The sequence below is a fragment of the Dendrobates tinctorius genome, unplaced genomic scaffold (assembly GCF_039654945.1).
Source record: "Dendrobates tinctorius isolate UK_male_01 unplaced genomic scaffold, ASM3965494v1 ptg000070l, whole genome shotgun sequence".
NCBI lineage: Eukaryota > Metazoa > Chordata > Amphibia > Anura > Dendrobatidae > Dendrobates > Dendrobates tinctorius.
Genome location: NW_027361738.1, coordinates 90,977,121 through 91,002,005, shown reverse-complemented (window position 1 = coordinate 91,002,005; position 24,885 = coordinate 90,977,121). Strand labels below are relative to the sequence as shown.

The window sequence follows — 24,885 nt, the reverse complement described above, 5'->3', positions numbered from 1 at the left end:
TTGGAGTGTGAAATCCAGCTGACAGATTCCCTTCAAAGAGATAAGGAGTGGCTGCAGACAGGGTTATACATAGAAATCATGGGGCCCATAGCAGAAGTCCTAATTGGGGCCCTTCCACAATAAAAAATAATTTTCACCGGGGTCCCATAAGAGCATATCCCACAACTTTGCAGCACTTGCAAAGTGATTTTTCTCCTTCCGAAGCCTTGGAATTTTCCCATGCATTAAAATATTACTTTCATAGCTCCATAAGTATGATTCCAACAAAAGTTCCCCTAAAAGCACAACATGCATGGCCTCACTATAGCTCCCCAAATAGTATAATGGCCCAACGTAGCCCTGAAAACTATACAGTAGGCTCCACATAGCCCTACAATAATAATGTCCCCCACATAGCTCTTCAAACAGTATAATGGCCCCCACATAGCAGTACAATAATAATGCCCCCCACATAGCCCTTCAAACAGTATAATGATCTCCATATAGTCCTTCAATAATAATGGCCCCACATAGCCCTTCAAACAGTATAATGGCCCCTATATAGCCCTTCAATAATAATGTCTCCCACATAGTCTTTCAAACAGTATGATCTCCCCCACATAGCCCTTCAAACAGTATAATAGCTCCCACATAGCCCTGAAAACTGTTTCATGGACCCCACATAGCCCTTGAATAATAATGGCCCCATTGATTTTAAAAAATAATAAAAATACTCAACTTTCTCCATTCCCCTGCTTCTCTGGTCTCTGCAAAATTAAGTCTGTAGCTTTGCACTGCTCGGCAGAGCGGGCGCAATGTAGTGACGGCATTGCACTTGCTGCACTGAGACGTCAGAGACGCACAGGGAGAATGATGGAGGAGAGAGCTGATGGCTCCCTCTTCCATCATTGCTTACAACTGTGTCAGCATCTTTGATGCTGATACATTGGAAAGTGCAATGCCAGACGGGTGGAGGCCTGACTCCATTGCGGCCACTTGGTCTGCCACTATTAGTAGTACACCACTGGCCACACTTTTGTTCATGGAAACATAAAAGCAGGTCCTCTTTGGTCTCCAGGTGGGCCAGTTTCACCCTGCAATGACTAGTGTCTGAAGTCAATGGTAGTAGTTTGCTTCATTGATGTTTAATGGGTTCATCTGGCCTTTAATATCATCTATGGGTGCTGTCAGATCCATTATTTGTCTGATCTGCGGGAACATGAGCTGGAAATGTTGGATTTTTCCTATGTATTTCTATTCTCCTGCCCACCCATCCCCCCTCCGCAGTCAGCATCAATTATTATATGTCTACAGCAGCTTTACACTAAATAAACTTGCAGGAAAGCAGCAGAAAGGAGCGTTTAATCTGCAGATTTGCACTTTTGCGCCTCATAAACCGCCCCAACTGTGTCACATCAGTCACAGTCACTAACATCAAAGGAATCAGTGACAGACGAGCCGTCATTAAGGAGTTGTAGTTCTGGGCACATTAGCCGAGATTCATGCACATAAAACTGCTGAAGGTTACACAATATGCGACTATTTAGCTAAAAGTTCTTCGTTGCCTTGAAAGACTGGAATCTTTTGTTACAATGTGAGTATAAAAAATAAGGAGACAATGGCTGACAGGCACAAGAAAACACATCTCCGGGCTCTGCGGCTGCCGTAATTGGGCTCCTGTCTCCTTTCTTCTGCCACCTTGCAAGGCTCAGGTGGGAGCTCAAAGGCTGAGAGCATCGCCTTCAGTAACTCTCATCTTGTGCAATTATTGTGCCGGCCTCTATGGATATTGGGGAGCCGAGGAGCAGTCAGCAGCTGCACGGTTAACCCCTACATTATAATTGGTATGCACTTACATTTTACCCAATTCTCCATAAAAATTAATGCAAATAATTGTTGTGCACAATTGTGCTCCATTCTCCATTATTGAGAACCATTGTCATGTTATGGAGAAGTAGAGTCCACAACAAATTTTAAGTGACCCAGTCTTACCAGCCCATGGGAGCACATTTATTTGCAAAATTTGCAAAAAATTGTAACAAATGGTGAATTTCCCATACTGTACACCTTTGATCATTAATCCCCATTTGTAAGCCCATCCCCTGACCCACCCAGAAATAGCCACAGAGCCTTGCAGGAATGCCCACTTTTGGACACATTTGCATATTCTTTTCCCCTTTGAGGTCTATTTTTTAAGGCAATCGTACAAGAGTCAGAGATTCTGCAAGGTGTGAGCTTATATTATGCTTGTTGCACCTGATATTACACACATATACCCGACTTTATCCTCCTTCAAAGAATTTGGCCTAATTTTGTACAATACAAATTAATTACCATATTGTGTCAAAAACCTTGAGAGGCTGCAGTTCACATCACAGCCACTGGGGGGCTATATTTAGACATATTGAGCATAAGCATCTCCTGACAGAGTATCATGAAGTCATATTTTTTTATTAAAGTCGGTCATTTCATACCAGACATCTTGGGCTATGTAGAGCAAAGAGGAAAAGTAAGAAAGGACCCAGATGTACTATATGCTAGATGTCTCCTTGCTGTCGTACTGTACATGTATTTATGCAATGTATGAACGTAATTCTTGAATGGTACTGCCCAGGGGAGTACACAGAAAATAAGTCACCTTAGCAAAAATAAAAGAAAAGCCTTTTCAGATTCTGCTTCACATCACTACTTGAGACAGATAGTTTTGGTGCTCCTGTCTCATTTTTATGACTGAGTCTGTTTTCCATTTTAATTGGTAAAATTGAGACAACTATGATCAAAGTCCAAAACCAGTATGGAAGGTATCCCCTTTCCCGATATGTCCCATAATAGCATTTATAGTGAATTGCAATACCAGACACAACCACACAGACGTGGATGGTGCTGTGTCAGATACTGCAACATAGTGGCCTCATCATTGCTGAGTATTCAGTAGGATAGACCCTCTACAGTTCACACATTGATGACTTTACCTATAGATCCAACATCAATATGCAACCCCTTTAAGAGATCCCTTTAAGAGTTATTCCAATTCATTAAATGTGAAGGAACACTAAACCTAGAAATGACTGATAAAATCAGTAGATAAACTTGCCCTCATTATTTATCAGTCTGTAGGATTTTCTCCATGTTCCCAGAATTAAAATTCAGCAAGTAATTAACAGGAGTTAATGTCCTCCTGATGACATAATGAACAAGTTAAGGTGGAGCTTATTTAAAGGAGTGGAGCTTAACAGTATGATCAGAGGGGAGAGGCTGCTGCTGCAGCCAGATTTCTTATAGCTATATAGTGGAATGTGGGGACGAGGACTGACGGACACAGACAATCTTTTGGGATAAATACAGAATATTTCTTTAAATATTTTCCATCTTAAATTACCAATGAGACTAAATAGGATCAAAGGAACGAAATTAAGCAATAGAGGAATTTCTGACATTTGTTAATTTTCTATGGTAAAAGACGCCCTCTAGTCAATGGTAAGTATTGGCTTTTATTAATGGATGTCATAGATTTCGGAACATTCTAGAACATTCTATCACTTACACAAACAAAGCTGACGTTCCTCAGAGCCCATTGTCTGCAATCAGCATCCTTGGGCTCCTTTCAACCTCTCCTAATATGATGTTCCATCATCTCTCACAGACTTGTTCAATTCGATATGTTAGAAAAATCCACAATCAGATCATTCCGTCTGATGTCCCCGATGGCTTGAACTAGTGGTGTAAAGCCGTCCAAATTCTCCGACACCTCTGGGAAATCAAAACATCTGCTTTAAAAATGATGCCAGCAAATGAGAGCAAGATCAGGGCCTTTATGAAATCCCGTAGTTTGATGGTCTCCGCGGCGGAAAAAAACTAATTTTCTATGCCTGGGTTCCCCTGGTCATGTGTTTAATCCAGATGGCTGGTGGTGGTTACAGAGCAAGGGTATTTCATTAAGAGAGCCCCCGCTGCTTCTGCCAAGCAAATGAAGAAGTGCACGAGTGGTTCTATGAAGTTCAGGGAGAGATTGAATGCGTCTGACAGTCATGATTTACAGTCTCAGTCATCTACCAATGTCTCGCCCATAGGTGGAAAACTCATAAGTGGAGAAGATGCCAGCTGGTTCCCTGGTATGTCAGACAAGACAGCCCCGGAGCCTACGAGACATGTGGACCTGGACTGCAAGCAAGAGGTGATTTCTTTATGAGCATTGATATTATTTTGAGAATTGATTTTTTTCTTTTTCTTAGAGTGTTTGTAAATTTTTCACAACTTCCACAATCTGAATTGTCAAAAACGGGATTGTCTCATCCCAGATGGTTTGTTTGGACAAAGAATCCATGCATGGGGTAATTTGGACTCGTCCATACAAAGATATGGGATTTCAATTAAAAGGGATACCCAGGACCATCTTTTTTTTAACTGTGAGCCTAAAAACTAACAGGCAGTTTCCTGCCTGTACACCGACAGCTACTTCCAACGATTCAGCGGTTCCACATTAACAGAACAACTCTTCTTCTTCCAGGCTGCTCTGTTGATGTCATGCTGATTGATTGCCGGCTCTCCACAGCTCTGACAGCGCCCCGTCAGAGCTGATAACATGTCACTGCTTTGTCAACATGACGTCAGCGGAAGGCAATGAATCACAGGAAGGAGTAGCTTGTGACTGCTCTGGGCCAGTAGACAGGTGGACAGCAGTTATTGGACCATTAGTTCTTAGTACAAAAAAATAATAGTCCTGGATAACTTTTTTGATAAAATTACAAGTCAGGCTATATTACACATGCATGCACGTCCTAGTGCTGTCCATTTTTTTCTCGGGCAGCACACGAACCCATAGAATTTAATTGCTCCATACATACATAAGTTTTAAAACAGGTCCCTGTCTCTGATCCGCGAGACTCAGAACATGACATATTTTTATCCGTTTTGCAGATCATGCTCGGCCATTAAAGTCTACGGGGTTCCAAGTAATACGGATGGAACGCAGACTTTGTTCTTCAGAGTTTCATCCGAGTTTCAACCGTTTTCATCAAATACATTCTTAGCAATCAATAGATAAAAGAGAAGTTTACGCAGTTTCTACTTTATGGAATAAAAGAGATGAGAAAAAAAACTAGGATGATACCTAACAAAAAAACTACTCGGTCATTTTATCCCGAATCGCAACACGCGGGTGTGTGAATGTAGCCTTACACTGAATCTTTTCTTTTTTGTGACGCAACAGCGATCTCACCAGCAATCTCGCTACATGTGACATATAGCGGCGACAGCCCCCCCACTATATATCGCTGATCGTGCTCGAATGTCCTGGGCCATTTTTTCATTGTCTGCGTCCCGCTGGCCAGCGCGCATCGCTGTGTTTAACGCCGACGAGCGACCTTGTTGGCGACTCAGAACTCAGGGATGCAGGCGGGAGTCGTCAGAAAAGCTGCTGTGTGACAAGGTACCATCGACCGCCGATGTCGTTATATGGATCATCGTCGGATTGCTGCGTTGTTGAAGAGATCTGCCTGTTTGGCAGCTTACTTGCTACCATGTAGTGACGCACCAGCGATCCTTACCAGGTCGTATCGTTGTCGGGAACGCTGGTGCGTCACTATGTGAAACGGGACCCTTAGATATCTGTGATACCTTAACATTTTTTATGTGGCATGTAGATGATTGGGATACATCATAAAAATCAATTGGGGTTGAGGGCAGAATTCAGAAACGAGAACCTGATTGAGTAGCTGCAAAGCACTGGAAGCGCATCAGCTCCGTATATTTTGCAGTGGCAATAAATGGTACCGCAGGCCCGGTCCTATTCACTTGCATGGGAGAGAACCTGCCATAGCATCATGCCAACAATACAATGCATACGATGCAAAAGAACGCGGTCAGAGGAGCACCAGGAACGGTGATGAATATTCCTTTATTCCACCGTACTTGACACTTCTCTGACCGCGTTCTTTTGCATCGTATTCATCATCTCTCATTGAGGGTTTGCGGCTGGTGCTGCCTTGGACATTGCACCCCTCTAATCCAAAACCTGTGTGGCCACGGTCAGCGCTCCCTAGAGACCGCTTCTTTTACTAATTTATTTAACAATGCAATGCATGACGCAGTTCCACATCTTGTGCATTGTGGTCCTGTCAATCAGTGGGGATGGCAGGAGTAAGACACCTACCAATCTGATATTGGTGACCTATCCTAAGAATAGGTTACCTACGTAATATAACTGGGGAAGGACATGGCTCTGCAGGGTCTTGGTTAGATACACCTGTAGAGTTTTGCTAATAACCAGGAAGTAGCTTCAAGGAGTGGCAGTCTCCTGAGCGATTATCAATCTGCTGGATGTTGAGCAGAGTTGAGTGTGCTACTGGTGAGTGACCATCCAAAATGTGAGCTGTAGCTTAGAGAGAGTTATCCCGTGGCCTCTTTCTGAATGGAGACTGCACTAAGCAGCCTGTTTGTGAACTGTACCAATAGTTGAACACTTTTGTTTGGTTCTGGAAGCTGCTGGAGCTCAGGGAATACCAAGACTGATGGTATTGTGCCTCTTCTGTTGGGTGATCCTGCACAGACATCCATCCATGATTAAATACACAAGCCCTGTGCAGAGAACTGCGATTATCAGTGGTTACTATGGACAATAGCTGTTTTGTTTTACTGAGCTGGGGCTAGCTCAGCCATGTAGCAGTAGCCAGGGTCTGCTCTGTTTAGTTAGCGTCTGGGCAAGGATAGAGATTTATGTTTATAAGTTTGTTTTGTTGCTGTGCAATCTGTAGAAAGCAATAAAAGCTGCACGTGTTGGGACCAAAACTGCATTGCCTGTGTGAGTGCTACCTAAGGCCTAATGCCTACCAGAGGGAGTGAACCTCCACACCAAGCTATATAGTTTTGGCTTCTGAAACAAAGATACTATTGCCGTGGTATTCCTTTATATAAGACCTCACTATTCTAAGGCTTTGTACACACTGGTGCCATGTTATTGTCCAGTATTCCATATGTTGGCATGCTCGATGAGCCACCTCACCTGTTGCATCGGGAATTCATCCTTGTTGCTATGTTGACGAGAGGGAGCATGTTGCAATTAAATCTCGTAGAAGAATATCTTGTAGCAGAGAGTATTATCTCTATAATTATGGGACTTAATTGCTTTACTAAATTCCATTAAAATCTACAAGCCGTTATGTTGCACAGATTACACCCCGCAATTAAATTCCCTCTTCTCCCTCATCAAGAACGGTTTATAAAACCTGCAGCGCCACACGATCCGTTCTCAGGAAACAAGAGACATTCTAGTAAATGTTTACTGAAAACCTGATGAGCGTGATAAATAATGATCCACCTCCATGTACCGCTATCAGCCATAACATAAAAGCATGGACGGGTGGAGTGAATAACACTGATTATCTTGTGATGACGGACCCCGTTGGTGGAGGGGGATTTACTATATTGAGAAGAGAGATCATAAAGATAATGTGAGGAAAACTGAACAAGAATAAGGATCTGCCTGATTGTCAAGGGCCAAAATATGATGGCTATGCTACTGGGTCAGAGCATTCCTAAAATGGCAGGACTTATAGGGTCATTTCATGATACAGTTGTGGCCAAAAGTATTGACACCCCTGCAATTCTGTCAGATAATACTCAGTTTCTTCCTGAAAATGATTGCAAACACAAATTTTTTGGTATTATCATCTTCAATTAATTTGTCTTAAATGAAAAAACACAAAAGAGAATGAAGCAAAAAGCAAAACATTGATCATTTCACACAAAACTCCAAAAATGGGCCAGACAAAAGTATTGGCACCATCAGCCTAATACTTAGTTCCACAACCTTTAGCCAAAATAACTGCGACCAACCGTTTCCTGTAACCATCAATGAGTTTCTTACAATGCTCTGCTGGAATTTTAGACCATTCTTCTTTGGCAAACTGCTCCAGGTCCCTGATATTTGAAGGGTGCCTTCTCCAAACTGCCATTTTTAGATCTCTCCACAGGTGTTCTATGGGATTCAGGTCTGGACTCATTGCTGGCCACCTTAGAAGTCTCCAGTGCTTTCTCTCAAACCATTTTCTAGTGCTTTTTGAAGTGTGTTTTGGGTCATTGTCCTGCTGGAAGACCCATGACTTCTGAGGGAGACCCAGCTTTCTCACACTGGGCCCTACATTATGCTGCAAAATTTGTTGATAGTCTTCAGACTTCATAATGCCATGCACACAGTCAAGCAGTCCAGTTCCAGAGGCAGCAAAGCAACCCCAAAACATCAGGGAACCTCCGCCATGTTTGACTGTAGGGACCGTGTTCTTTTCTTTGAATGCCTCTTTTTTTCTCCTGTAAACTCTATGTTGATGCCTTTGCCCAAAAAGCTCTATTTTTGTCTCATCTGACCAGAGAACATTCTTCCAAAACGTTTAAGGCTTTTTCAGGTAAGTTTTGGCAAACTCCAGCCTGGCTTTTTTATGTCTCGGGGTAAGAAGTGGGGTCTTCCTGGGTCTCCTACCATACAGTCCCTTTTCATTCAGACGCCGATGGATAGTACGGGTTGACACTGTTGTACCCTTGGACTGCAGGGCAACTTGAACTTGTTTGGATGTTAGTCGAGGTTCTTTATCCAATATCCGCACAATCTTGCGTTGAAATCTCTTGTCAATTTTTCTTTTCCGTCCACATCTAGGGAGGTTAGCCACAGTGCCATGGGCTTTAAACTTCTTGATAACACTGCGCACGGTAGGCACAGGAACATTCAGGTCTTTGGAGATGGACTTGTAGCCTTGAGATTGCTCATGCTTCCTCACAATTTGGTTTCTCAAGTCCTCAGACAGTTCTTTGGTCTTCTTTCTTTTCTCCATGCTCAATGTGGTACACTCAAGGACACAGGACAGAGGTTGAGTCAACTTTAATCCATGTCAACTGGCTGCAAGTGTGATTTAGCTATTGCCAACACCTGTTAGGTGCCACAAGTAAGTTACAGGTGCTGTTAATTACACAAATTAGAGAAGCATCACATGATTTTTCGAACAGTGCCAATACTTTTGTCCACCCTCTTTTTTATGTTTGGTGTGGAATTATATCCAATTTGGCTTTAGGACAATTCTTTTTGTGTTTTTTCATTTAAGACAAATTAAATGAAGATAATACCAAAGAATTTGTGTTTGCAATCATTTTCAGGAAGAAACTGAGTATTATCTGACAAAATTGCAGGGGTGTCAATACTTTTGGCCACAACTGTATGGTGGGTCTTGTTGGGTGTTCCCTGTATACGGCAGATATTGTGGACTGTTCCCAGTATGCGGAATGTGTTTCCTAGTATATGGAATATATTGTGGGATGTTCTTGGTATTCAGCAGATCTTCTGGGATGTTCCTGGTATAAGGCAGGTATTATGATGTGTTTTCAGTAAGTCATTTGGTGTGTTCCTAATATACAGCTGGTCTTGTGGGTGTTCTTGATTTTTGACCGGTCTTGTGGCATGTTTCCAGTATATGTCAGGTCTTGTGGGGTGTTTCTGGTACATAACAGGTCTTGTAGAGTGTCCCGTCCATGTACCACTCTTGTGGGGTGTTCCCGGTATACAGCAGGTCTTGTGGGTTGTTCCCGTTATACTGTATGCCTTGTTGCTTGTCCCAGTATACAGCAGGTCCTGTGGGGTGTCTCTGGTATTTGGTATATTTTATGGGGTGCTCCCAGTATACTGCAGGTCTTATGGGGTGTCCCTAGTATATGGCAGATTTTATGGGATGTTCCCAGTATTCAGCAGGTCTTTTGGGTTTTCATAGTATACTACTGGTCTTGTGGGATGTCCCAGTATATGGCAGGTGTTGTGGGGTTTTACTAGTACAAAGCAGGTCTTGCAGGGTGTTTTGGTATTGCTAATGTCTGTGTGGGTGTTCTTGATAAAAGCTGGATCTTGTGAGGTGTTTTTAGTACATTATGAGATGTTTTCAGTTTCCGGCAGTTTTTGTGGGATGTTTTCATTGTACAGTAGTTCTTGAGAGAGTTCCACCAAAAGTTGCCCAACAAAAGACAACTAGTTATCCAAGGATAGGGTCATTGATTTGTGTGGGACATGAAGGCTAACCCTTCATTTCCAATCCTATTGAAAAAGTGGCTGCTGGTTACAGTGGAAACATATACAAACATGTAGAGCAGTGGTCTCCAAACTTTCTGACCTTGAGAGCCACATTCAGCTTAGACAGAGGGTCGCGAGCCACATTCAGCACTGAGAGAGGGTGCGAGCCACATCCAGCTCCCATCTGCTTCATAGCGCCAACCAAAGCTCCCATTACAGGTATAATGATAACCAAAGCTTTTCCACTGAAATCACTCCAAAGCAGTACACTGAGATCCAGGGGTTCCCCCAATATCCCCATTCAGTATTCTCCCATCAAGGACTCCCAACACACTGTCACATCCAGCTTTGAGCACCTCCTCTAAGAGGTAGTACCATCCTCCAGTGTACCATACTAAAAGATCTCTAAACCCCTATGACCAGTAAATGTGCATCCAGATCTGCTCTTCTGTGCAGGGCTACTCACGTAAATCACTATTTTGTGATGTACTCTTCATACCTGTTTGGTAGACCTGGACCTAATGCACCTAATGCTGATAGACAGTCGCGAGCCATAATTCATGGGGCCGCGAGCCACATGTGGCTCCCGAGCTACAGGTTGGGGACCCCTGATGTAGAGAATGCAGCTTTCTGTACATGGGGATGCACAGCCAAAGACCGGTAAGATTGCCTGCATTGGACACGTGAGTGTCAGAACTGGACCATAGCGTAATGATGTGATGGATCCCATTTTCCATCATGATGATGGCCAGGTGCATAAACGTCACTTACCTGGAGGACAGATAGCACCAGGATACAATATAGGAAGAAGACAAGCAGGGAGGGGCAATGTGATGAGGCAATGTTCTGCGTAAGAAGCCTTGTATCTGGGAATTTATGTGTATTTTACCATCTACTTTAATATTGTATAGCAAAACTGAAGTAATACTTTACAGAACATGACAGAGTTCAACGTGGAGACTTGTCTCCAGCTTCCCACTATCTCAATCTGTTCTCGCATCTATGAAATGTCTTGGAAATACATGTCTGATCCATGGAGGCTGGCTGGCCTGAGAATTTTTGTAAGAAATTAAATAAGTTTCAGTAAGTTGTCTTCTTATATGCAATGTTTAATGTTTTCAGCTGTTCTAAACTATCCTGTTTTTCTCTTTTTGTTTTATTTTTTAGCTATCACTTGTCGTAGGCAGGATGGAGCACAATCGGACATTACCGAATGTCTCAAACAAGCTGGTCCTTTACCACCTTTAACCCAGCCATGCCAAATACCATGCCAGGATGACTGCCAGTTTACCAACTGGTCCAAATTTTCCCCATGTAATGGAGACTGTGGGGCGGTCAGAACCAGAAAGCGATCTCTTCTCGGTATGTAAGATAAGCCTTATGCCAAATTTAAAAACATATACATTGTGCATGCTCGGACCTCATTTTGGTGGTTTTTTTTCTCTAATTTGTCTCTGAAACATACTTGCTAACTTGAGTTTGATAGGCTTTTTTAAGAGATGTGTTTTAAAAGCACACTTAAAAACGTGGGGGCTAGGTATCAGTTGGATTATTTGGGGTAATGAATTTGGGGTAATGAAAACTGGCGCAGCACAAGAGAAGTATTGGAGACGTAGGTGCGAGGTTCAGATTATGGAGGATGTTAGTTTTAGGTCAGTTGTATAACAAAGGGCACGTGTAGGGCAATAGACAGAGATGAGGTAGGAGATACAGTATAGGATCGTGCTGAATTGTGGAGAGCTTTGTGGATGTGAGATATGAGTTTATACTGTATTTTGTAGTGAATGGGTAACCAGTGTAATGACTGGCACAAGGTGGAGGCTTCGATGAAGCAGCTGGACAGAAATACGACCCTGGCTGCCACATTCAGGACACCATTTGGTTAGAGGGAGACTAATCAGTAGAGAGTTGCAATAGTCCAAGCGGGAATGAATAAAAGCGACAGTAAGAGTTTTTGCAGTTTGAGGTGAGAAAAGGTCAGGTTTTGGAGATGATTTAAGATGCAGGGGACATGGGTGAGTGATCAGATTGAGGAAATAAAGGAAAGTTCTGTGTCGAATGTAACCCCAAGGCAGCGAGCGTGCCTCTTGGCAGTTATGGTTGAACCATTTAAGGTAATTTCATTGCCAGGTAAAGTTAGGTTAGTAAAAGGGAGAAACACAAGAAGTCAGATAGATGGATAGATGGAGGACATGAAGTTAGAGACAGCGGACAGAAATCATTGGGATTTTGTATTAGAGTGGGAGTGATGTCAGGAGTAGAGGTGTAAATTAGGTGTTGTCAGCATAAAGATGGTACTGGAACCCAAATCTACTGATTGTTTGTCCAATAAGGGAGGGGGCCTATGACTGAGGTTTGAGGGACCCCGATAGTAAGGGGACAAGGAGAGGAGTAAGAGCCATCAAAAGATACAGTGAAGGAGTGGTCAGAGAGGTAGGAGGAGAACCAGGAGAGAATGGTATCCTTGAGACCGATAGAGCGGAGCATAGTGAGGATTTGCTGGTGATCCACAGTGTCAAATGCATCAAAAAGATCCAGGAGAGGGAGTTCACAATAATACAGCTATCTCAGTAGACTTTGCCTTTTCCAAATGCCTTCTTGCCAATAAAGACTTCATCAGATGTCACCTTTTTTAAGGGCAGTCTGATTAAAAAAGTCCATCTTCAATGCCCTTGTATTTAATTCTAAAGGGGCATGTCAGGTGGCCATTTCCTCCCATCTGTTAGCAAGAGCAAAGAGTGTCTGCTAGGAGCAGGACCTGGTATTAATGAGCGTTACATAGACAATCTATTAAATTGAATGTGCATGGTGTAATACTTCATTTTCCCTGTGGTGATGCTGCAAAGAAGCACCACACTTACTGAAGGAGTATTGCTCCACAGATTAAAGCTATTTACCGGGGAACCCAACTGTAGAACATGCTTCGGTCAGTTTATCATTTCATCAGTGGATGTCTGACCCTTCAGCACAAAAAGATTTTGCAAAGCAAAGAATCCCTTTAATATACTGCTTGACTTCTCTAACTTTAATTACGTTCATGCAGGAAAAAGTAAGAAGAAGGACAAGTGTAAGAATTCCCAGCTGTACCCAATGATTGAGACGCAGTTCTGTCCATGTGATAAATACAACGCTCAACCTGTGGGGAACTGGTCGGACTGTATTCTCCCGGAAGGGAAAGTAGAGGTTCTTCTTGGAATGAAAGTTCAAGGAGACATCAAGGAATGTGGTCAAGGGTATCGCTATCAAGCCATGGCATGCTATGACCAGAACAACCGACTGGTGGAAACCTCAAGGTGTAACAGTCATGGTGAGTATCTTGTCGAGACTTCTTCCATAGTCGTCTTGTCATAACATGTTACTTCAAAGATATTAGAGGATTCCAGTACTTTGGACTCTTGCCAATTCCATAAATGATAGTTCTCCAGGGTTTTTTCCATTGATGATGGTGGACTTGGGGTCTACGGATGTGTTCAGAATTGGCAATAAACATGTAAAGTTCTGTTGACTTTTAGGTTCTTTTTCTAATCAAAGGCTTATAAATTGCAGCCATTTAGGGCCAAATATTTCACATAGACTGATGCGCGCCTGATTACAAGCTCCAAATTTATTAAGAAACGCATTTACTTTAATTCATTTGATGCATCTTTGTCTTTCAATGCACCAGAATTAGAAGCCTAGGCCTGCTCAAGGCAAGTGTAGATCTTAAATTTAAGTAATAAATTACCACAAGTTTTGATGTAAATTGTATTAAATATGTCAATCATTGGCCACACATCTCCTCCGAAAACCAACTTTTCATACCAGTTTTTAAAAAGTAGCAAAAAGAATAAAAAGAAAATAAAAAAACATTGCTATATGCTATACCAGTGATGGCGAACTTATGGCACGTGTGCCAGAGAGGGCACGCAGAGCCCTCTCAGCTGGCACGCGGCCTCTCCTCACTATTCCGGAGCTGCAGCTTACTGCTTCTCACACATTGAGCGGCGCGGCCGCAGAGCTGAATGATGATGTCATCCAGCTGTGGCCGCGCCTCTCAATGCGCGAGAGGAAGTGAGAGCCGAGGAAGCTGCCGGCGTGCAGAGTGGCGAGTGTGGCCGCTGTGGTGTGTGTGTGCGTGTCCGCTGTGGTGTGTGTGGCCAAAGTGGTGTGTGTGTGGTGAGTAGTGTGGCCACTGTGGTGTGTGTGGCCGCTGTGGTTTGTGTGTGTGTGTGTTTGTCAATGATGTGGAGAGGGCCAATGATGGGAGTGATGGGGAGATGGCCATTGATGGGGAGATGGCCATTGATGGGGAGATGGCCATTGATGGGGAGATGGCCATTGATGGGGAGATGGCCATTGATGGGGAGAGGGCCATTGATGCGGAGAGGGCCAGTGATGGGGAGAGGGCCAATGATGGGAGTGATGGGGAGAGGGCCAATGATGGGAGTGATGGGGAGAGGGCCAGTGATGGGGAGAGGGCCGATGATGGGAGTGATGGGGAGAGGGCCAATGATGGGAGTGATGGGGAGAGGGCCAGTGATGGGGAGAGGGCCAGTGATGGGGAGAGGGCCAGTGATGGGGAGAGGGCCAGTGATGGGGAGATGGCCAGTGATGGGGGTGATGGGGGTGATGGGGAGAGGGTCAATGATGGGAGTGATGGGGAGAGGGCCAATGATGGGAGTGATGGGGAGAGGGCCAGTGATGGGGGTGATGGGGAGAGGGCCAATGATGGGAGTGATGGGGAGAGGGCAAGTGATGGGAGTGATGGGGAGGAGGAAATGATGGAAGTGGTGGAATGGGCTATTCCTACATGAAGAGGATCATGATGGGGCATTTCTACATGAAGGGGATCATGATGGGGCATATTTCTGCATGAAGGGGATCATGATGGGGCATATTTCTACATGAAGGGGATCATGATGGGGCATATTTCTGCATGAAGGGGATCATGATGGGGCATATTCCTACATGAATGGGATCATGATGGGGCATATTTCTGCATGAAGGGGATCATGATGGGGCATATTTCTATATGAAGGGGCTTATGATGGGACATGTGGCACTTGTTGGCACTTCGTCATCAATAATTGGGTTTTAGGTTGCAGTTTGGGCACTCGGTCTCAGAAAGGTTCGCCATTACTGTGCTAAACAGTTATAAAACTTTTGACAAATATAATTAGAAAATAAAATACTGTAATTAATAAATACTACATAAGGTATTTCATTTTTTAATTAATACGATGTAATAATAAATATGCCAATGATGCAAAAAATAACACAACAGAATAATATAATATAAAAAAATCTTATAAAATAAATATATTTTAAATAAAATTTCAAATTCTAATTGATAGGATGAAATGAAAATTCCAAAAAAAGTTGTGATGAAAAATAACACTTCTTTATAATATATAAATAAAGAAGTAAAATAATACATTTTACATAACACAGTAACATAGTAACATAGTTATTAAGGTTGAAGGAAGACTTTAAGTCCATCTAGTTCAACCCATAGTATTTCATTTTCTAATTGGATGTAATGATAAATATACTGATAATAAAAGTAATAAACAATTGTAATTGTGATTAAAAACAACACCTGAATAATATAATCTAAAAAAATCTAATAAAATAATACATTTTGCAGAATATTTAATTTTCTAATTGATAGAATGTAATGATAAATACATGTATACTAATAATAAAAAATAGTAATAATTATGATGAAAAATAACACAGCAGAATAATCTAATGTCAAAAAATCTAATAAAAAATAAATTTTATATAATATATGTAATGATAAATATACTATTACAAAAATAATGATAATTGTAATAAAAAATAGCACAAAATAATAATAAATTAATAATATCTAATTAAATATTAAAAAATAAATTCTTACCTTTTCTTCTTTTTTTATCATGTAGGATAGTTTTAGAATTTTTTTCAACTACTCAATTTGTTTTCTCTTTATGCTTTATGCCAATATTATTTTTCCAATTTTACTGAATTACGCGGATTAAGTCAATAGCTAAAGCGAAACCCCTAAAAAAATGCTTTTAATATTCTGTTTTCAAGCTTAGTTGTTAAGTAAAGCTCCGAGTGTAAAGAAAGCCAAAGGGTCCGCGTCTTTGCGGAAACCGCAAATCCACAGTTACTGAAAATTAATTTTGGATAATGATTTATACCGCTGATTAAGTTGAAGTGAGCGCCACTGCCGGCACCCTACATATGAAGATGCAGCAAGATATAGACCCAATTAATTATGCATGCTCCCAGTATAATTTAATGTGCCATACAAGTAATAAAATGTTTTATTGGATTACACGAGGAGATAGTAGGCTCTGATTTCCGTTTGATATATTACTTTCTGCTATGGAGATTATAATATTTTTCATCTACGGAGATATGAATTTAGCAGAGTCTACATCTAGATCTTCTGTGCCACACAGATAAGGAAAAAGTCGTTTCTTCCTAAGGAAAAAAAAGATAAAAACATGTAAAACTTTCAAATAGACTCCATTCTTTCTATTTTCCTTGTATGTATTGAAATAATAACTTTATTGCAAGCACAATCAGTGAACTGAATACATAAATAAAAATAAATATTACAAATACGACTTAAGTCAAAAAATAATACAAAAAAAACCCCAGTTATGATACAGGTTAAAAGGGAATACAAAAAACACCTGGACTTGACTCAGATTGAAAGATAATGCAAAAACATCTGTAAATAAGTCAGGTCAACGCATACAACAACAAGTATTGCAAAAATATCAGCATGTAAGTGAAAAAGGGATATAAAAAACACCTGCACATGACTCAGATTGAAGGATAATACAAAAATACTCACATAACAAAATTCAAAAAGCAATACAAAACTGCCCCCGCATTATCTAGGTTAAAAAGTAGCTATCATGAATCCCTTCATTGTCCTAGACTACATGGGAGGACACCACTGCCCTAGACCTTAGAATGTGATCAATCACAGCCCTAACCCACCAGGGATACTATCCTGAATCTGTTCATAGTCCTAGTATATATGGGATGACACCAATAAGCCCTCCAGTGCCCTAGAACTTAGAATACGATTATTAAGTCATTTACGACCCTAGCCCACCAGGGATGCTATTCTGAATCCCTTCAATTTCCTAGTCTACATGGGATAACACCAGTAACCCCTCCACTGACCGAGACCACCATGGATGTTATTATATTATTATTGATTATTATAGCACCATTTACTCCATGGCGCTTTACGTGTGAAAAGGTATAGACATAATAAAATCAAATACAATAATCTTAAACAGTACATGTCTCCGACTGGTACAGGAGGAGAAAGGTCCCCTCCTGCGAGGGCTCAGTCTTCAAGAGATGGGTGAGGATACAGTAGGTAAGGGTAGAGCTGGTCGTACCGTGGTTTAGTGAAACGATGGTTACTGCAAGTTGTAGGCTTGTTGGAAGAGGTCAGTCTTCAGGTTCCTTTAAAGGTTTCTACGGTAGGTGAGAGTCCGATATGTTGGGGTAGAGAGTTCCAGAGTAGGGGGGATGCATGGGAGAAATCTTGTATACGACTGTGGGAAGAGGAGATAAGAGGGCGGTAGAGGAGATCTTGTGAGGATCAGAGGTTGCGTTCAGGTGAGTAACGGGAAACTAAGTCACAGATGTATGGAGGAGACAAGTTGTGGATGGCTTTGTATGTCATGGTGTCACGCTGTGACAGTCTTTGGTAAGGAAGGGGGGCCTCAAACTGTTCCTGGAACTGGGACCCTAACTATCCCTGTCCCGGAGGTACTCTTGAAGGCCCGAGTCTCTGACCTTACTGTGCTCCTGTTAAACCCTGATCTGTCCCCTCCCCCACCCCATGAGGCATGGGATAGATAACAGAAAACCTCTATCATACAAAAGCACTAACCAACAATATGGAGGAGGGTAGGGACAGGGAGGAATAAATCAAACGGGGAAAAGGGACCAGGAGATAAACACACATACTACAGTAAACCATACAACACTACTACAACTCTACTCCAACCACTTAACTTTAGCACAAAGTACAGGAAGTCAAATCTTTCACCAGAAGGGACAAGAAAGTCTGACCAGTTTTTATAGGAAGAGGTAATGATCAGATCAGAAGCAACTGAAATGTAGCTACATGTTTCTGACCTGTATAGAAAGCGTCACTAAACTCTACAGTACCAGAGGAAACTAAATCCATTTAATATGGGACACAAATCACACTAATCTAAAGAAAATCTGCTATTCATTACCAGACGTGACCGGGTAACTCCAGGTCTTCCAGGGAGACGTGACACCCTTGTGATACATGGTTAGGGTTTTGAACTAGAGTCTCTGGGTAATGGGGAGCCAGTGAGGGGATTGACAGAGGGGAGAGGCTGGGGAACAGAGGGGGACAGGTGGATTAGTCAGGCAGGGGTGCGAGAGTTTTTAAGGGAGGCCACAGAGCAGGAGATTGCAGTAGTCAAGGCGGGAGATGATGAGGGTGCACATTAGTGTTTTTGACAGATTCTTGATTAAGAAATGTATGGATCTGCAAAATATTTTTGAGTTAAAGTCAGCAGGATGTGGAAAGAGCATGGATATGTGATTTGAAGGAGGGATCAGAGTCAAGGATTACCACAAGGCAGTGAGCTTGTGGGACTGGGGAGAGTGAGCAGCCATTGAATTTGATGGATAGGTCTGTTGGGGATTCTAAAATCCTTTGCTACTCTTGACCACCATGGAGATTACCATTAATTCCTTCACTACCATAGACTAAAATAAATCAGCTGGGGTGAAATTAAGACTGTCCATCCATGTTCTAGAGAAATAACAGCATTATCTTTGCAATCATTATTTATCTTAATTACTGTTAAAGCAGATGTATAATGGGGATATTCTTGTAGAATGTGACTCTCATACAAACAGGAGCTGTTAGTTGCCATGTCCATCCCTGCTACATATCCACCTGCTGGTACCTGCAGTAATCTGTGAGGGAAGCTGGAAGCAGGTACTCAATTTCTCTGCAGCGCTCCCACAGGGTAAATTAAGTATTATACAATGCCTATTGAAATTAATGTGCTATCTAATTAAGTATGGAAAGGTTTCCAACTTCTTGTGTTTTGTTGTGTTCAGAATTGTATCCAAGACTCTCACACTCCATGTAAATAAACCCCTTAGGTTCCTCAATGTCATATTCATAGTTTCTTTCCTCCATCTTCTTGTTGATCATTCCTTCTTTTCCTCCTCCTTGTTACTATAGGTTACATAGAAGAAGCGTGTATTATTCCCTGCCCTTCCGACTGTAAGCTCAGCGAATGGTCCAACTGGTCAAGATGCAGCAAATCATGTGGGAGTGGAGTCAAAGTCCGATCCAAATGGCTACGGGAGAAGCCTTATAATGGTGGAAGGCCCTGTCCAAAACTGGACCATACCAATCAGGTGACTGACTAATAACTAAATATTCTACAGTTCATTGCTTACAATGATGATTTTTTGGCAATCTGGTAAGGTTTCATGTGCATCAGGGCTTAAAAACCCATTAATTGGCTTGTAAATGTTCAGATGAAGTATAAGACGGTTGCCGGTTTATTGAGCAGGCCCAGCAGCTGAGCCCGCTCCACATACAGAAAATCCCAGCTGTGAGACATAGACGCATTTAAGTAGGGTAATTGCAATGGCTCAATTTAGGCATCCATGGCCAACCTTTTCCCAGCAACGATGCATTCACGGGGTGCCGATGGATTGTCATATACCATTATTTAATCTACCTAAAGCAATACCTTGGTATTGCACTCTATAGAACAAGCGATCAAAGTGTGTATCATTTCATTTTTTCAATGACTTACAATGATCTGCATTGTACCGTAAAATGAATATGGCTATACAGACAAAAAATAAACAATTATGGCTCTTGGGGAAAAAAAGGAAGAGATAAATGAAAATGCAAAGAATAAAATGGCTACTGCGGAAAGATTTATAAGTACTGCAAATAGAATGGGCCTTTTTATTTAAATTAGGTCCGGAGTAAGAATTTAACCCTAGCCTACAAAAACTACTAAATCGCCATATAGTGCCAATATATGAATACCGTTATATACCGCGGCTCTTGTTGTGTGGCCATAATTACAACTTTCTAATACTGTATGCCCCTGGATGTGAGTCTACTAGAAAGTAGAAAATCTTCAACCACGTACAGAAATGTCATTGCTGTACGACAAAGGTCCTTAAAGGGATTTTCCAGCAAACAAAAGTTGATTTTCTTCTCTAGATTATGGAATGAAAATAAGATCCACAATAGGAAATGATTAAAAAAAATGTTCCTGTGCTGAGATAATCTTATAAATGTGCCCCTGCTGTGTACTGTGTAACTGATGTGTCTGACCATACAGGAACATGGTCTGATTGAACCACAGCTCCTGGGTAGGGGAGGAAGCAAAAAAGAGGATACAGACTTTACAGCATGGGATCACAGCTGATTTTTTTTGTGATGTAAAACATTTCGCTGCCTGTTTTTAAATAATGTTTTACTTTGCAGAATCAGCTGTGGTCTCCTGCTGTGAAACTGTCTGTATACCCTTTTGCGTCCTCCCCTACTCAGGAGATGTGGTATGATCCTGTACAGTGAGTCACAAGCATTACACAGTACACAGCAGGGGCACATTTATAAGATTATCTCAGCACAGGAACATTTTTTTTAATCACATCCAATTGTTGAAATTATTATTATTCCAAGATCTAGTGAATGAAATGAACTTTTTTTCGTGGTTAAACCCCTTTAAGTTACGACTTGATATCCCGTAAAGTTGGCAATACTCCAGGAAAATATTTCATTTGAGAAAAACTTTTCAATAACTTCAAGGATGAGATATTTTCTACATCTGCAGTTCCACAAGTCTCATGATTGCGGTGAGTCGGTGTGTGACAGGGCACAGATTAGAATGAAAAAACATTTTAAGAAATGTCTTCATATGTCATTTGTACCTGATTTACTTTGCTATTGACAGATCTGCTCTCTGCCGAGAGACGGTTCTGAGAATGTTCCTCAGGTTGGTGAATTATTCATGTTGCACATTTGAATAACACATTAGCATAAATATGAGATACATTACATGTGGCATTAAAGTGTCTATTAATTATGACAATCCATCAACGTGGCTTCAAATTAGAGGGGAGCCGAGGGGATTTCCTTTATAATGAACCATTTTAATAACCGTCAACATGGAGATCTTGTAAATGTAACTTTTGTAACAATTAACGGCAGATGAATATATAAAAGATAACTCTCTATATCATAAAGATAATGTCCACAGTGTGAATATATCTTTTATTATACATTTTGTTAGATTTTTTTAAAAGTTCATGTGAAAATTCTCTTAGCAATTTAGGCTTGCATCCTATAGTAGTTATATTCTTGTACATAGGAGCAGTGTTAAAGTAGTTATATTCTTGTACATAAGGTCAGTATCATAGTAGTTATATTCTTGTACATAGGAGCAGTATTATAGTAGTTATATTCTTGTACATAGGGGCAGTATTATAGTAGTTATATTCTTGTACATAGGAGCAGTATTATAGTAGTTATATTCTTGTACATAGGGGCAGTATTATAGTAGTTATATTCTTGTACATAGGGGCAGTATTATAGTAGTTATATTCTTGTACATAGGGACAGTATTATAGTAGTTATAGTCTTGTATATAGGAGCAGTATTATAGTAGTTATATTCTTGTACACAGGAGCAGTGTTATAGTAGTTATATTCTTGTACATAGGGACAGTATTATAGTAGTTATATTCTTGTACACAGGAGCAGTATTATAGTAGTTATATTCTTGTACATAGAGACAGTATTATAGTAGTTATATTCTTGTACATAGGAGCAGTATTATAGTAGTTATATTCTTGTATATAGGGGCAGTATTATAGTGGGCAGTATTATAGTAGTTATATTCTTGTACATAGGGGCAGTATTATAGTAGTTATAGTCTTGTATATAGGAGCAGTATTATAGTAGTTATATTCTTGTACACAGGAGCAGTATTATAGTAGTTATATTCTTGTACATAGAGACAGTATTATAGTAGTTATATTCTTGTACATAGAAGCAGTATTATAGTAGTTATATTCTTGTATATAGGGGCAGTATTATAGTGGGCAGTATTATAGTAGTTATATTCTTGTACATAGGGACAGTATTATAGTAGTTATAGTCTTGTATATAGGAGCAGTATTATAGTAGTTATATTCTTGTACACAGGAGCAGTATTATAGTAGTTATATTCTTGTACATAGAGACAGTATTATAGTAGTTATATTCTTGTACATAGGAGCAGTATTATAGTAGTTATATTCTTGTATATAGGGGCAGTATTATAGTGGGCAGTATTATAGTAGCTATATTCTTGTACATAGGGGCAGTATTATAGTAGTTATATTCTGGTACATAGGAGCAGTATTATAGTAGTTATATTCTTGTATATAGCAGCAGTATTATAGTAGTTATATTCTTGTATATAGGAGCAGTATTATAGTAGTTATATTCTTGTATATAGGAGCAATATTGTAGTAGTTATATTCTTGTATATAGCAGCAGTATTATAGTAGTTATATTCTTGTACATAGGGACAGTATTATAGTAGTTATATTCTTGTACATAGGGACAGTATTATAGTAGTTATATTCTTGTACATAGGAGCAGTATTATAGTAGTTATATTCTTGTATATAGGGGCAGTATTATAGTAGTTATATTCTTGTACATAGGGGCAGTATTATAGTAGTTATATTCTGGTACATAGGAGCAGTATTATAGTAGTTATATTCTTGTACATAGGGGCAGTATTATAGTAGTTATATTCTTCTACATAGGAGGCAGTATTATAGTAGTTATATTCTTGTACATAGGGGGCAGTATTATAGTAGTTATATTCTTGTACATAGGGGACAGTATTATAGTAGTTATATTATTGTACATATGGGAAGTATTATAGTAGTTATATTCTTGTACATATGGGAAGTATTATAGTAGTTATATTCCTGTACATAGGGGCAGTATTATAGTAGTTATATTCTTGTATATAGGAGCAGTATTATAGTAGTTATATTCTTGTATATAGGAGCAGTATTATAGTAGTTATATTCTTGTATATGGCAGCAGTATTTTAGTAGTTATATTCTTGTACACAGGAGCAGTATTATAGTAGTTATATTCTTGTACATAGGGGGAAGTATTATAGTAGTTATATTCTTGTACATAGGAGCAGTATTATAGTAGTTATATTCTTGTACATAGGAGCAGTATTATAGTAGTTATATTCTTGTACATAGGGAGCAGTATTATAGTAGTTATATTCTTGTACATAGGGACAGTATTATAGTAGTTATATTCCTGTACGTAGGAGCAGTATTATAGTAGTTATATTCTTGTACATAGAGGGCAGTATTATAGTAGTTATATTCTTGTACATAAGGGCAGTATTATAGTAGTTATATTCTTGAACATAGGGGCAGTATTATAGTAGTTATATTATTGTATATAGGAGCAGTATTGTAGTAGTTATATTCTTGTACATAGGAGCAGTATTATAGTAGTTATATTCTTGTACATAGGGGGCAGTGTTATAGTAGTTATAGTCTTGTACATAGGAGCAGTGTTATAGTAGTTATAGTCTTGTACATAAGGTCAGTATTATAGTAGTTATATTCTTGTACATAGGGAGCAGTATCATAGTAGTTATATTCTTGTATATAGGGGCAGTATTATAGTAGTTAAGTGTCAACATATGTCATGTATCCTGTTATTTTGTTATATTGTAATGTATTGGAGGTTCTTTCCCATTTTGCTCCTTGTAATATTATTATTATGCATTTATTTAATATCAGATTTAAAGAAACTACATCTATGTCTCTACTGCCCTCTAGAGACAATTTGAATAATTATTATTTAGAATGTTGTAATGTAGGAAATTTAGATGCAAGAGATTGAATTTATTGTTCTTTTGGTTGCAATTTTTTTAGAACATGTCACCCCAATATATGCAAGTGCTTGCACTGTGCAGCTTGTTTAGCTACTGTATTTTTCAGAAAATAGACTGATCAGTACATAGATGGATGGATAACAGATAAATAATAGATAGATAGACAGATAGCTAGACAGATAATAGATAGATGATAGATCATAGAGATTAGATAGATAATATTGATTTTATATATACTTAATGATGTTAATGTGGATACACTTTCAGCCAATTGTTTATTCCTTTAATGCATCTAATATAACCCCTGGACAGGTGGAGAAAATGTCACCATATCAAAACTATCAAGTATTTGCTTTTATTTTATTCCTCCTGCTGCCATGAGCATGTTTGTTTCTTGTTATATATCTGACATATGGCCTCAGAGGTTTGGGACTTTTTATTTATTGCCAATTTTTATTGTCTTTACTAAGGGGGCGGCACACAGGATCCTCTGGGGCGTGTCTTTAGGCTGCTTTGCATTTTCCTGTGAGCCACACCCTCTTAACCCTAAAAATTAGTATGAAATGAAAGGTCCATTTTACTGGAACCATGTGGTGGATGTGATAAAAACACAAGGATGCAATGAAAAAAAATTACGCGTTTAACAGCCTATTTTTGATCTGGTGACATGTTCTCTTTGCAACCTGTATCTATGAAGACATATAAAGTGGGGGAAATAAGTATTTGATCCCTTGCTGATTTTGTAAGATTACTCACTCACAAAGTCATAAACAGTCTGTAATTTTAAGGGTCGGTTAATTTTAACACTGAGAGATAAGATATCACAAAATCCAGAAAATCACATTGTATAAGTTATATAAATTTATTTGCATTTTGCAGTGAGAAATAAGTATTTGATCCCCTACCAACCA

General features: G+C 40.0%; 1 protein-coding gene across 1 annotated transcript in view; it reads left to right on the top strand.

Annotated features, from left to right (window-relative positions):
- Nucleotides 1-24,885, top strand: part of THSD7A (thrombospondin type 1 domain containing 7A) — a 730,410-nt gene that overhangs the window by 627,542 nt on the left and 77,983 nt on the right. The window contains exons 15-18 of the mRNA XM_073582113.1: nucleotides 4,050-4,153; nucleotides 11,189-11,383; nucleotides 13,065-13,328; nucleotides 19,260-19,438. Coding sequence (XP_073438214.1) covers nucleotides 4,050-4,153; nucleotides 11,189-11,383; nucleotides 13,065-13,328; nucleotides 19,260-19,438 — 742 coding nt within the window. The remainder of the gene's footprint in view (nucleotides 1-4,049; nucleotides 4,154-11,188; nucleotides 11,384-13,064; nucleotides 13,329-19,259; nucleotides 19,439-24,885) is intronic.